Source organism: Corvus hawaiiensis, chromosome Z (genome assembly GCF_020740725.1).
Source record: "Corvus hawaiiensis isolate bCorHaw1 chromosome Z, bCorHaw1.pri.cur, whole genome shotgun sequence".
Lineage (NCBI taxonomy): Eukaryota > Metazoa > Chordata > Aves > Passeriformes > Corvidae > Corvus > Corvus hawaiiensis.
The window spans coordinates 7,205,632-7,219,249 of record NC_063255.1 but is presented as its reverse complement, the minus strand read 5'-3'; the positions used below and the strand labels follow the sequence as shown (position 1 = coordinate 7,219,249).

Below are 13,618 nucleotides of genomic sequence, written 5' to 3'. Positions count from 1 at the left end.
TCCTTTTTTTGATTTTTCCTCAAGGTAGGTACCTTCATATCTGTTATAAAGGTGACAGAAATTTAGTGCAGCTGTCATCTGGAGCACAACATCCTGGAAGGCAAAAACATGCTTTCCAGAGGCTACCATCTCTCTCACATCCCCCACTACCATTTCACTGCAGAACCTGGCCACTGCAGCATCAGTCTGCCTCCTGTACACAGGAGTCTCTAGGACTTCGAATAGCACAGACTCTATATCCTAGCTTCAACTGTTTCAGTATTCCAGGAAGTCTCTTCTCCCTCCCATCACAACTCCAGCTGTGATGTAACTCCTTTATACTGCTGCTGCCACTCAGCTTTCCGGACTTGGATGGATGGATGGATAGAAACTTGGTTCAATAAACTCCACAAAGGAGTTTTATCAACCTTAGGGCTGACTGCATGTCCTTGCACGTTTATTAACACTTGGCCAGAGTTGAGCACTCAAAGCTGGGAGACGCCAGGTTACCGCAGTAATGGGGAACCAACTGCCCTGGCAACCTTCGCACTCTCAAGCTGACTCTCTATGGAAAAAAGGTTACATGAACATGTAAACAGAAGACAGCCCTTGTGCAGAAGCCTGGTGATGGAGGGAGCAGTCTGGAGGTCAGGCAGGAGAGCTATCAACACAAAGAAGAGTTCAGTGTTGCAACCAAAGGCTATTATCTTCACATATTTTTGCACATGGAGTTTAAACAGCTGAACCTTTAAGAAAACAGGCAATGTTACATAAAATATCCTCCCTGAGACCCTCTGTTTACATGATGCAATGTTTGGATCCCAAATGCTCGTATTTGGTGCACACATCATCTCAGCTACATGATTTAATACATTAGCATTACATTGCCAGTCCAGGCGGAACAGGAGAAAATTATTTATGGGAACAGATGCAGCTGTGAGAGACTGGAAGAGCAAAGGCAAACTGAGAACCAGTAAGCATACGAGAAATTATGAAGACCACTAGGAGCTGAAAGGAAGAATCTGGGCCACAATAACATTACAAAATGATGCTAGGCCATTACAGAGGGGTCAACGAGATTAGTACAAGCATATAGAGAAGGTAGTTCTTTCTCGTGTCGTAAGAGATGACAGACTTACAAGCTGTATCATCTGTCCTTGTCTTTAGAAAATACAACTACTTCGGTTCATCACAATGGTCCCGCTGAAAAACTAATCCCTTAGCATCAGCGCTCAGTGTGTGCAATAACCTACAGACATGTCCACAAACTCACCACACAGGCATGTCCACAACTGCTCGTGGAGCTTCCTGGGAATTCCCCAGGCTACTTATGCTTTGGCAATGTCTGAAGGTCATGCTGGGTTAACACCTTATGTATCTTGAGATCTGGATTTTAGCTTGATGGTATCAGCACAGAGGATTGACTGCAACTGCTCAAACCTCATGCAACAAGAATTTCAGTTTGCATCACTGAGTTATCATGTAATATGGATGGCTGGATCGTCAGAGTGCAATGAGTTAGGGATGGTTACAAAGAGCCTGGTACTGTTAGGAAGAAAACCTTAGATTCTTAGTCAATGCCCAGAGCCAAAAGTGTTTCACCTCACAGCTTACTTCAGCGAATTCAGTATTTCCAGCAGAGATTATTCTTCTTCTGAGAGAAGGTAATAAATGACATTTCATAATATACTACTGGGTCAATATGTTACTTTTTGCTTTTCTAAATCACATGATGATATCCTGGAACACAGAACCTAAGGAACTGAAATTAGCTGGCCATCACTGCAGGTGAAGTGTGTGTTTGTAAAAAACTACATTTTGTGCTTGCACTAAAAAAGACACTGCAATCCACCTCTGGTCTTTTAGGGCATTTAAGTTGCCATTAAATTTTAAGACATTATTTAACTTAGGATGCTGACAAAGAAGAGAACACCTGAAAATCACAATCTACTTACACAGTCATAACTTGCTTCTGATGCTTGTGAAAATCTCAACTGCATGTAGTAAAATTTAAAAATACTTTATTATAAGAAGGCGTGCTTCAGGAGATGACAGTTTAACGAAATATTTGCTATCACTCTAATGCTTACCAGTCTGTAATTGAAATCAAACTTTTAAAGGCTGGTGTAAATAAACAGTGCAGCAAGAATCTATCTCTGTGACACAGAGATGAAACAGTCTTTTAAAAAGGTTCTGAATAATTTCCTTCTAAATATTAACTCAGTCATTGCACATTGCACAACTGACAAAAGAGCCAGATACAAGATGCAATCAGGACACTTCAAGAATTCTGTCTTTCTTAGAGATTTCTATTGACTACTAGATCCTAACAGAATTTAATTCTGCTAAAATCAATGGGCATTTTACTATCAGCTTCAATGGCAAAGATATAAATCATGGAATCAAATACAAATGGAACATGGAAGGATATAATCTAATTTAATTACCTGCACTCACTGGGGTTTGTACCTAAGTTAAGCACTGAATCTATAATAAATAAGCACAAGAGCTTAATGTATGTAAGCCAACAGTGCTAGGAAGTCTGTGTCTTTTGTCCTTTCCTTTTGGTTTTTAAATACTTCTCTTGTAAGAGTATACACAGGAAAAAATGACCAGGACGGGGCAGATAGTTCTCTCTAATATAGAACAGATGATGGATGTATTCCCCAATTCTAATTTAAAGGAACAGAAAGTTTCACAAGAAAAGAACAATCATAAATAATCATTGTAGTCTGCAGATAGTATTCCAAACCCATATAATACTGTATTTCTTACAAATCAAAGGATATTTAGGAAAGTGAATGTACTTTACACAGTTTGAGGAGCCTAAGTAAAACAAATGGATTTACATCATTATTTAAAAAATCCACATAATTTCCCAGAGAAGCATGGTAATAACCTAGGTTATGTTTTTCACTGTCCTTCTGATGAAAATATGAACTCTTACCCTGCAATGTAATTATCTTTCCCAACTCATACTTCACAAAGATTGCACCACTCCAACTTTTTTCCTCTTTTACTTACTTTGGAATTTAGCATAGCTCAGAGTTCTCTTTCAATTATTCTATTTGTTGATTATTTTAATGCACTGAAATTCTACACAAAGAGAAGTTTCTACTCTCTGTCCAACCACAAAAATGACATTCCACTAGTATCTGGCAACTTAATTACTGCATGTTTTGGGTTAAGACACAGACTTACAGAAGGTAGGTGAAGAGAGGTGTCTGTGTGCTTACGCATGCACAGCCTCTTAATTCGTAAACAAGAAGTTAAAAAAAACCCAACCCCACAACAAAACCTTCCCAGATTCTTCCAGCTTCTGTTAGGAATTATTTAAAAGTTAAATTCTTTGACTTCATCCATGATTCTGAAGATGGCTGGCTTTGTCTCTGCTCACATCCAAAATGTCTGGAGTAACATAGTAGGAAAGTGAGAGACCACCAGAGGAAGACCCTACAAGGGAGGGAGCAGGCCTGTGATGAACAAATGCTGTGCACACCATGCATCCATGAAACCACATCCAGCTCCTGACAAAACAACTTCACAGCACATAATAGCCCAGTAACAGAGTTGAACTGAGGTCAAGCCGGGAATACTAATTTTAATTGTCTTGTTCTAATTTTTTTCCTCCTGACTTTTTTGTATTGTAAGATCACAAATAATTTGTGCACATATTGGTTCTGAATAAAACACTGAAACATGGGTTTATTGTTTCTCTTTGTTGGAATTTCCTAGAGGAAAAATATTGCCAAAACAATTTAATAGCGTATTCAAAATTAAGAGTGCATTTTGACCCAAATGACTATAAATTAACCTAAAAAAAAAGAGGAAAGACAATAAAGTCTTAATTTTCCAAACAAATCAAGAAAATAACTGCAACAAAAGAGCATTTCAAAGAGTCACTGAACAATACTGAGAAAACATGCCTGCTAATCAAGGTAAGGACAGCTCCTTTGGAGGAAAGACTCTCACAGCTTGAGGCTGGAAACTTTGTATTTGGAGAAATGTGCTGTAAAAAATTAAAATATTTGAGCTTCATTAATTTTTGATGCACCTTCAACAAAACCAGGAGAACTGTATCACTCACATCTGAACCATTCCACTTCTCACAAAACTGTGTTTTCGAAGAAGCAATACATGTTTCCTGTAAAGCACCTGAATGATGTGGTTTGAATTTGTTTGAATTTGCAGCTTTTCTCAAAATCCTCACATTGAGAACTGTTCTCATGCCTAACAGTGTTGCTTAAGGCTGTTGCCAAATACCGAAGTACCACTTGTGACAGCCACGGGAGAAGGGGGAGTTTTCACAATAGGAATTGTGCAATCAGATTAGCCAGTCCAAGGAGGATTATAAAGATGTGAATGATCCATGCTGGCCACGTCAGCTGCCCAGCACGGTGCAGGGAGATCATGTAGATGAGTGATGGATACACGAATACAAAGGCCAGACCACATGTTGCTCCGGAGTATCTGAGGAAAGAGAGGGAAGAGGGGAAGAAGAAGAGAAAAAAAGAAAGAATGCTTTGCATTTATTCTTATTTCTTATTGTCGTTTCCCCTGCCAAACCAATGAACAGTCTGGATGAACACTGACTATCTGCAATTGCTAAACATTGATTTCTGTTCCTTGCCGACTCCACCTCCTTCACTAGCATTTAATGATCATCCTCTGTGTTGTCCAGCCCCCTGCTTGCCTGTACCTGCACTCTGACATGTCTCTGTCCTTTCAGTCATACCCTGTGATGCTGTTGAGGACCAAATCCCTTACTTTGACTTTATGTTTCTACTTTGGGGAAATCTATCAACATGCAACAGAAAGAGACTGGACAGTGCACCCTCTGTTACACATCCTTTACTGTCAGAACTGTAAATCTCATTGCACCCCAGCCACCTGAGGACACATATTAAAACATTTAAATATAGAAATGTTCCTGAATCTGCAACTCTTATTTTAATTTATTTAATGAGCTTATAGAAAATTATTCTCCAGACCTAAGAGGAACAACATGCCCTTCTGGTAACATGATCAACCACAGCAAGGTTGCATTTAACTGTTCTTTTTCTAACCTCTCCCTTGCTTACAAAAACGTTCTCATTATTTTCCCTTACTAAGCAGCCAAATATTATTAAGTAACAATGCTTTTTCTTTCATATATTTGAACATTCCCTTCAGAGGAAAGACCATAATACATGAAAATCATCTGCAACACAAAATCAGCAAACATGCAAGTTAGACTGCATAAAGACAATTTATCTGCTGGAAATCCACTGTTATACATGTTTGGCTACTATGCACAATATAGACACATTACAAGAGATAAGCACCAGCTTGGAAACAGAGACACGTATTGCACAGTGTTTAACTAAATTAGATATTAGGAAGAAATTCTTTCGTGTCAGGGTGCTGAGACACTGGAACAGGTTGCCCAGGCTGTGGATGTTCTATCCCTGGAAATGTTCAAGGCCGGGTAGGATGGGGCTCTGAGCAACCCGGTCTAGTCAAACGTGTTCCTTGCCCATGGCAGGGAGGGGTTGGAACTAGACGATCTTTAAGGTCCCTTTCAACCTTAAGGTCCATTCTGTCATTCTAAGAGTCTATAATGACGATTAACTAGACCATCTCTATTACTGGAATACAAATAATTTTACTACAAGGAGAGACAGAAGAGAAAGAGGAAATGGGAAAAAACCTCAAAGATCAGCCACTGAGCGAAAGTAAATTATTTTGCTACCTTGGTCAGACCCAAGCCTGTCATTCTGGTTTTATAATTGCAGATTTCTGTATTTTTAAACACCTCCCTCTCCTGGTTACTTAAGGAAAGATGCAAACCAAGAATAAATGACAATGCATATAAATATGTTGATGTCAAATGTAGAAAATAAGATTATTATTTCCTCTAATATTTTCTAATTATAGAAATCCTAGCTTTTCATCAACATAGTAAATTTAAGATATCATTTAGAGGTACAACTTTGATGCCACTTTTCCGTTTAAAGTTACTTGCCTTCCTGGATTTTTATTATGGAACGTTTTTATTATTTGAACCTTCAAACCAGGTTCAAATGTTAACACAAAACAGAAACTTGAGAAAAAGCACACAATAATGAAGCAACTTTTCTTCAGGCACCATATTCTTTTATGAGTATAGTTATAAGGTCCTCAGATCCAGCTCCAGTAAAACTCAACCAGCTCAGACACAGAGGCACAATAACAGATAGCCGCTTGTCAGAACTTTGCAAGCTGATTGTTTACACATCTAAATCATTATTTACAACTTAAGAAGGCATAAGTGTCACCAAATATAAAGGTACAATTATTATTGCTTCTTTTCAACATCAAGACACAAATGTAGTAACACCACAGGGAAGCTGCAAGCAACACTCACCTTATGATACCTCCTATATTTGGATAAAATCTTGCCATTGCTACTCCAGCTCCTACAATGGCTAGGTTCAGGATGAGCACATGGAAAAAGCTAGGGGAAAGTGAGGAAAGAGTTTTAAAACCTGTTCTATTTATTACAAAATACTACCACTATCCTTCATTTACACTAACATTTAACTGGTACATGGGTGGTGTTTTCATTTGCATGACTCTATTAAAACTAATTAATTTCACAGCAAACATGTAATCTACTGAATATTCAGAGTGCCAATTTCTAAATATCTCGTATTTTGACTCAAAATATTCTTAAGGAATAAGAATGTGTAATTTGGCAATTCTTCCGAAAAACATCATACGTGATACTCAGCACTGAAGTATTTCAGATGGATATTCAAATACCAAAGAAACAATACTATACAACTTAATTCCCACACAAAAGAATTAGCTTGTTCACAGAATGATCTGAATTGCTCAAAGTGAACTAATGGAAACCAGAAGAAAGGCAAAGATGCATCAAGTGGAAAACATTACAAAGACTACTGGGGGGGAAATAAAACCTTAAAATTTGAACTCCACTGCATTTCGATAGAGGACAAACATTTAGAATGTTGGATGTCTTGCGGTACATGAACTGTGCCCTATTTATGCTGAATTTTTTGCTGAATTTGTTTTTACAAATAAATTCCTGTTGCTTTCCTTTTGCATTAAGGATGAGAAAAACAAGTATTTTCTTTCTGCAAAAACAGCTTTTACTGAATGAGACAAATTCAGTTCAGTTATGCACAGAACTGAGACTCAGGAAAGTATCACTTTTCTTTCAAGAATATGAAATGTTGGCATATTTTAGCATAAAGTCAGGAAATATAATAAAAACCTGTGATATTTTGGTCACACAGCTGTTTCTATGAAGGGAAAAAAGAATTCTCACAGAGGAAACATACATACACTTACAGGTTTTGTTTATTCTTCTGGAGGATACGATTTCCTAAAATATACAAAACCTGTAAGCCGAGGCTAATTTTTTCTTCACTGTAGAAAGTATGTGTATTATGGAGGATGTAACTAACTAACAACTTTTTAAAAGTGACAACTTCCATGGCTATGGCTGAAAGGCTGCCTGCCAGTTTCCAAGTTAGGAAGATTAGGGACATAGAATAGTGTCATTAAAGCTCAGGGAAATTAAGGCAATTAAAACACAAAGGAATAATTTATGCTATGGACTGTTTTTAACCATCACTCTTAAAAATTGATTTCAGAAAGACAGAAAAAACATCTTTAATTTTATATATGACATTTTAACAGTGGTACAAGAGGGGTTCTTTAGAGATTGACAATTGCAGTGAGGCTACAGCAGCTGTTTAAGTTTAAAAAACACTTAATTGGATATAAACCTGGTAAGACCCCGCGAATAAAAAATAAAATTCCAAGAATCAGACTTCTTAGGGACCGAATGTGTACAGCTTCTCTAGTACTGCTAAGGAAAGTTAGTTAACTAAACTGTTCACAAAAAAATGCCATTAAAAACTACTTCCTCTTTCCCCATATATGTGGCAGATTGTAAATCTTACTATCACGCAATTGAAGCAGAAAGTTTATGCACACAGAAAATGACAGCACTTCTTCCATTCTTTTTTTGCTGAGATTATTTTTTTAGCAAGAGGGACTAAAAACAGTGCAGGGTTACTAATTCAAAAATGTTTTGCATATTTGTGTCAGTTTGGAGTATTTTAGCAGAAAACCTGAAAAATTGCAGAAGTACTTTATTCAGGCATGCTTTGAAGACACGATTTTGTTGTTCAAAGCTGTTGTTTAAAAAAAAAATTAATTCTCAATTCTTCTAAATTTTGAAAGCAAGTAGGCGTGTCTGCATGTTTGGTATGAAATGAAACATTTTACAATTTCTTGATCTGGAAAAAGATTATTGGGTTGAGGGGGGACACAATGTGTTCTGGCTCAGTTGAAAACAATGGTCCCCATATGCTGAGGCCTCCAAAGTAATTCAGTACTTGTAGAGTATTACTTTGCAGTTTTAATTGTTAAAATTAAGCAGAATCCTCAAGAACAATACCAAAATCAGAAGGTCTGAAAAGGCTTTGCATCTACCTGTTTCAATGTGAAAGATTTCACTCCATTTCTCCCCTGGAACTTCCTTGCTCCTTTTTCTATCTTTTGAAACAGCCTGAATTGTAACTATGTCATTGGACGACAGGTGTTTAACCTGCAAACCCTTTCTTTTACCTAGGCAGACATTCACAGCTCAGCTCATCTCATCTCCAGGGTGGGAAAAAAGCCTCAATCTTAATGGAGAGAAAGGCTTTATCATTTAGGAAAAAACCCCTACCCTTCTGAATAAAGTAAAATCTGATACCTAGGGCTACTAGGAGGTACATTATTCGAGATAGTACTTTTTCTAAGACTGTAGAATTCTGTGCATGTGTGTTCCAGACAGGACAAGCATTTCTCATAGCCTGTGACATTTTAACAAGTTCTGAATTGCTCAGGTTTAGGCTGACACTGGCTTACAGTACAATTAGCAGTCACCACACATTGCAAAAGGACAGTCAGAAAAACAGCATTTGGAGGCAGGGGACATAACCATACCACCCTGCTTTTTACAACCATACAAAGAAAAGTACTTTAGAGGATATTAGCGATTAGAAAAGATTCAGCCTGTTTTGCCTAATCACCATGGTCACATACAGATGTTTTCTAAGTGATATAACTTTCTTCCCCATGGTCAATGGCAGCAGAGTTGGGTGGCCCATGCCAGGGCTGGACTGTCTGCCTGGGCAGCCTGGTTAGGGCTACTTCTCTGAGGCACAGGTTGGGTTGCCTGAAGGAGGCTGTAATTCACACAGGAGGCACACCCATGGCAATTCTTTTATATTCTGTTCTCAGTCTCCATACTCTCAGCTGGGCAGATGAAGATTCTAGCTCTTTTCTATAAAGGGAATCATTGCTCACCTGCAAAAATCCTGCAACCCCACAAAAATGATAACAGAGAGGAGAAAAAAAAAAAAAAAGATTAAAAGTAAATGCAAGCTTTCCCCTAAGTCTTGCTTTTCTCTCATGGCAAGGCTATCCTTTCAGATTGACAGAGTGGAGAAACAACCTTGTATGCCAGAAGATCATTAAAGGGCTTGCTCCATCAAGTTCTCTCCTGTGGAAGTGGTAGACACTTAAGTCACTGAATAGCAGTGACCGTATATATCTAATTAACTTTGGCATCCTCAAAGTAAGAATCATATCAAAAACAATGAAACCAAACCCTAGCACAGGTGAAATTTAAAGACAGAAACTATTTTTAAATCCTGTCAGCTTTTAAGCTCCCTCAGAAGTTTTGGACTCAGCATGGAGTCACAGGATGAACATAACACAATAAGGGAAACTGGAAAGCCAGGAAAAAAGCAAATCAGGATCATTCAAGTAAGAAATTTTGAGAGGTTACTGTATCTAAAAATGCATTTTCTTCCTGGAAATCTCACTCAAGTGACATTGGTCAAAAGACTATGAATCATAACCTTTAAGAAGCTAGACAGAGACTACGTGAAAAGCAGACAAGCAAACATGCATGTAAACAGAAGAAATGTGTTTCATTGCATCAGAAGACATACATCAGTGGGAGAAGGAGAACTGGCAGGTCTGCTGGGCTACCATGGAGTAAAGGAAGGACAATCATTAAGAAAAGCTAAGTGATTTTTGTCCATCAGCTTATTTAAACTCTCAGAACAGGAAAGACGTTTAAAAAGTTTTTTAAAATTATCAGATGACTGTATAAAACACTTTATGCACACCATATAATTAATCAAGGGAATCTCTGTCACAAATAGCACTGTAGCCAAGAGCCAGTAACAGTAATAAAAAAATTGGCTTTCTGGACATACAAGAAGATCCAGAGCCAAGCAAGAAACAGCAGATAAAGCACATGCCTCTGGCCCTAAATCAGCTGTTAAATGATGCCATTACAGACATATCTCATTTTAGAAAAGAAAGCAGTTACCCAAAACACTAAATTTTGGCCTTCCTTAACACCAGGGAGAGCAGAGAGAATGAACAGTTCCTTGGGGTTTTGTTCCAGTACATCTGGAACAGTACAACAGTACTTTCTCTGTTGTAATCTGTATACTAGCATACATTTTGCAAAATAAAAGAAGGAATTAGGATGTCTTCTCTTGTTTTTAAATCTTCTGTAGGTAGAGAAAGTAGAGAAAGGCTGAAGGATTTGTAGATTGAGTGCACTCTCAGCACCAAGCTGTGTATGATGCAGTGGACATGCTGGAAGGAAGAGATGCCATCCAGAGGGACCTGGATAGGCTTCAGAGGTGAGACCACGCAAAGCTCAACAAGGCCAAGTGCAAGGTCCTTCACCTGCATTGGGGCAGTCCCAGACACACCAACAGGCTGGGCAGAGAAGTGATGGAGAGCAGCCCTGCAGTGAGAGACTTGGGGGTTATGGCTGATGAAAAACTCAACACGGGCCAGCAGTGAGTGCTCACAGCCCAGAAAGCCAGGGGAATCCTGGCCTGCATCCAAAGAAGAGTGGCCAGCAGGGCAAGGGAGACGATTTTGCCACTCAGTTCTGCTCTGCTGAGACCCCACCTGAAACACTGCATCCAGCTCTGGGGTCCCAAACATAAGAGGGACATGGAACTGTTGGAGCAAGTCCAGAGGAGGGTCATGATGTTGGTAAGATGACTGGAGCACATCTCCTATGAAAACACGCTGAGAAAGTTGGGGCTGTTCAGCCTGGAGAAGAGAAGGTTGTGTGGGGACCTCACAGACACCTTCCAGTATCTGAAGGGGCCTACAGGAAAGCTGGAGAGGGACTGTCTGACAGGAACTGGAGTGGCAGGGTAAGGAGGAATGGGTACATACTGAAAGAGGGAGATTTAGGTTTAATAGATGGAAGAAACTCTACTGTGAGGGTGATGAGACACTGGAAGAGGTTGCCCAGAGAAGCTGTGGGTGCCCCATCTCTGGATGTGTTCAAGGCCAGTTTGGATGGAGCTATGAGCAACCTGGTCTAATCAAAGGTGTCCCTGCCCACGGCAGGGGGGTTGGGACTAAATGATCTTTAAGGTCCTTTCCAATCCAAACCACTCTATGATTCTATGTGATGATGCCTGTGAGAAGACTCCTGTGTCTAGCATGTATTTGATTTTAAGATAGGCAGAGACGCAGGTGACTGGTACTTGTACATAAGAGCAAGGAGAATCCTCCTTCTTAGAATCAAGGATGTTTTTACTCTCCTCCTGACTGTTGGAAGACAAAACACTCACTTCCTCTTTCAGACAAGCATGCTTCAACTGTTCAGCTTATGCCTGTTGTGAAACCTGAGAGAAGGAAAGTTACATATTGTCTGTTTAAGCTTTTAAGTTTGGAGAGCATGAGCTGCTTCATCACTCAAGACTATGGATTAATAGGATACACTATAGGTACATCCAGCAAAGGACTGTTCACAGAAAAACAGCACTACAGAGTATCTAAAAAGCATGGGACAAAAGAGATGAAAATCAAGTTTTCAGACAATAAAAGCTCCCTTGAAGAGGAGTATCTAGTTTTTTATTATAATCCAGTTATAATCCATGGTTTACCAGAAAAAAAATAGGATACAAACCATGATATTGCTTTTGGTAGAATTTGCCCTGGATTGGATCAAAAGTCAAGACTATGAACAGCAAAACAGCAAACAAATATCTTGGTACTTTATTATAACTAGTAACAGATAAATAAAAAGGAGTAAAGCCCAGAGAATGAAATTGATCTGAGCAATACAATCACTCCTAGGAAATAAAAACTATCTGGCAGCCCTGCAAACATGTGCGAGATCAAGCTATCTGCTTTAAAGTTGCATCCATCCATAATTCTAAGTACTCCATTTAATAACTTAATGGCTATTTGTTAACTCCATCCACACCAGTAGCAGGTATCCACACTTGCAAATAACTGCTGATATGAAGAAGTCTGGCTTTTAAAATCAGTGAGTTTCCAAGTGAAGCAACCAACAGCTTAAAAATGAAGATAGGAAAATTTCTAATGGAGACTAGGACCACAGGAGAAGGTGTTCCTGTTAGACTTTGTTGGTGGTGGTGATTTGTTTGGACAATTATAGCCAGATGGCAAATTTATAACATTCTCTCAGGTGCAAATGAAACTTAATATAGGAAATACACACCTATAAAGAGACATAGGATTTAGCACACAGAATCACAGGGTTAAACTAGGCTAGGTTGCCAACAGAGATCATGCTCTTTTCCTCCTGTTCCGTCCTTTGGGTTCCCTAGTCACACAAAAATTTTCTCCAGACACATGACCCAGCATATTCTCCTCCATATATTCATCTTAGACAGACATATTCATCTTACACAGACATGTAAGACTAAAGCATGAATCTCTGCAGGTCAATCTTCTTATTGCCCAAGAACTTATTGCCCTGATTAATGAGAATTTTGAGAAAAGAAGCCAAGTATATACTATTACATATAATCAGCTTATTTTCCTACACAAAAAGCCACAGAACATAATATTTCCAGGTAGGTTCTTCAGAGTGAATCACCAGGCTCTCCAGTAGACATCAGCCTATGTCAATAAGAGCAACATCTTTATATTTGCAGACCATTTCCCTACAAAAGCAGGTCTGGGAAAAAATAAAAGTACTTAAGTTTTTCCTAGAGAGGTGATAAAGTGCTACTAAAGGAGCTTTGTCAGGTTAGGTGACTGGTGAGAACCAGTCATGAAGATACACTTCACAACCAGGTAGCAAATCTTTACTATCCTTCCAGATACATGTCCCATGCTTTCTACTAGCCTTCAGTAACTCTTCACTGCATAGAGAAAAACAAGGGCTGACCTTGCAAATGCACAGAAGCCAGAGCCTAAAGGTTAACTGAATGATTTCTGTGCCATATTTGAGACACCTGGGATGCTAGAAAGCGAGTGACAGTCCACTAGGCAGAATGTGCTACCTCATCACTACAGGTTGGAGTGACTTACGCGGCTTCCTAGAAACCGTTTCCACTAGGCAGAATATGCTACCTTATCACTACCGGTTGGAGTGACTTATGTGGCTTCTTAGAAACCATTTTTGACTTCTCAGAAGCTTTAAATACCTCAATATATGGAGTCTTAAAAAAAATTAAATTTAAAAAGGAGTGAAGCTACCCACAGGACATCCTGGAGACCAGAACCAAGCAAGTATCTGCATCATCAAATTCGTCATACCATGAAGGCTTAAAACAGCAAGCTGGAATTAACC

The 13,618-nt window shown here is 38.9% G+C and overlaps 1 protein-coding gene across 4 annotated transcripts in view; it reads right to left on the bottom strand.

Annotated features, from left to right (window-relative positions):
• Positions 1-3,657: 3,657 nt before the first annotated feature.
• Positions 3,658-13,618, bottom strand: part of SLC38A9 (solute carrier family 38 member 9) — a 47,534-nt gene continuing 37,573 nt past the window's right edge. For all 4 annotated transcript variants that reach the window (XM_048290602.1, XM_048290604.1, XM_048290603.1 and 1 more), the window contains 2 exons: positions 6,365-6,454; positions 3,658-4,449 (listed from right to left, as the gene is read on the bottom strand). In XM_048290602.1, the coding sequence (XP_048146559.1) occupies positions 4,284-4,449; positions 6,365-6,454 (256 nt within the window). In that variant the 3' untranslated portion in view covers positions 3,658-4,283. The remainder of the gene's footprint in view (positions 4,450-6,364; positions 6,455-13,618) is intronic.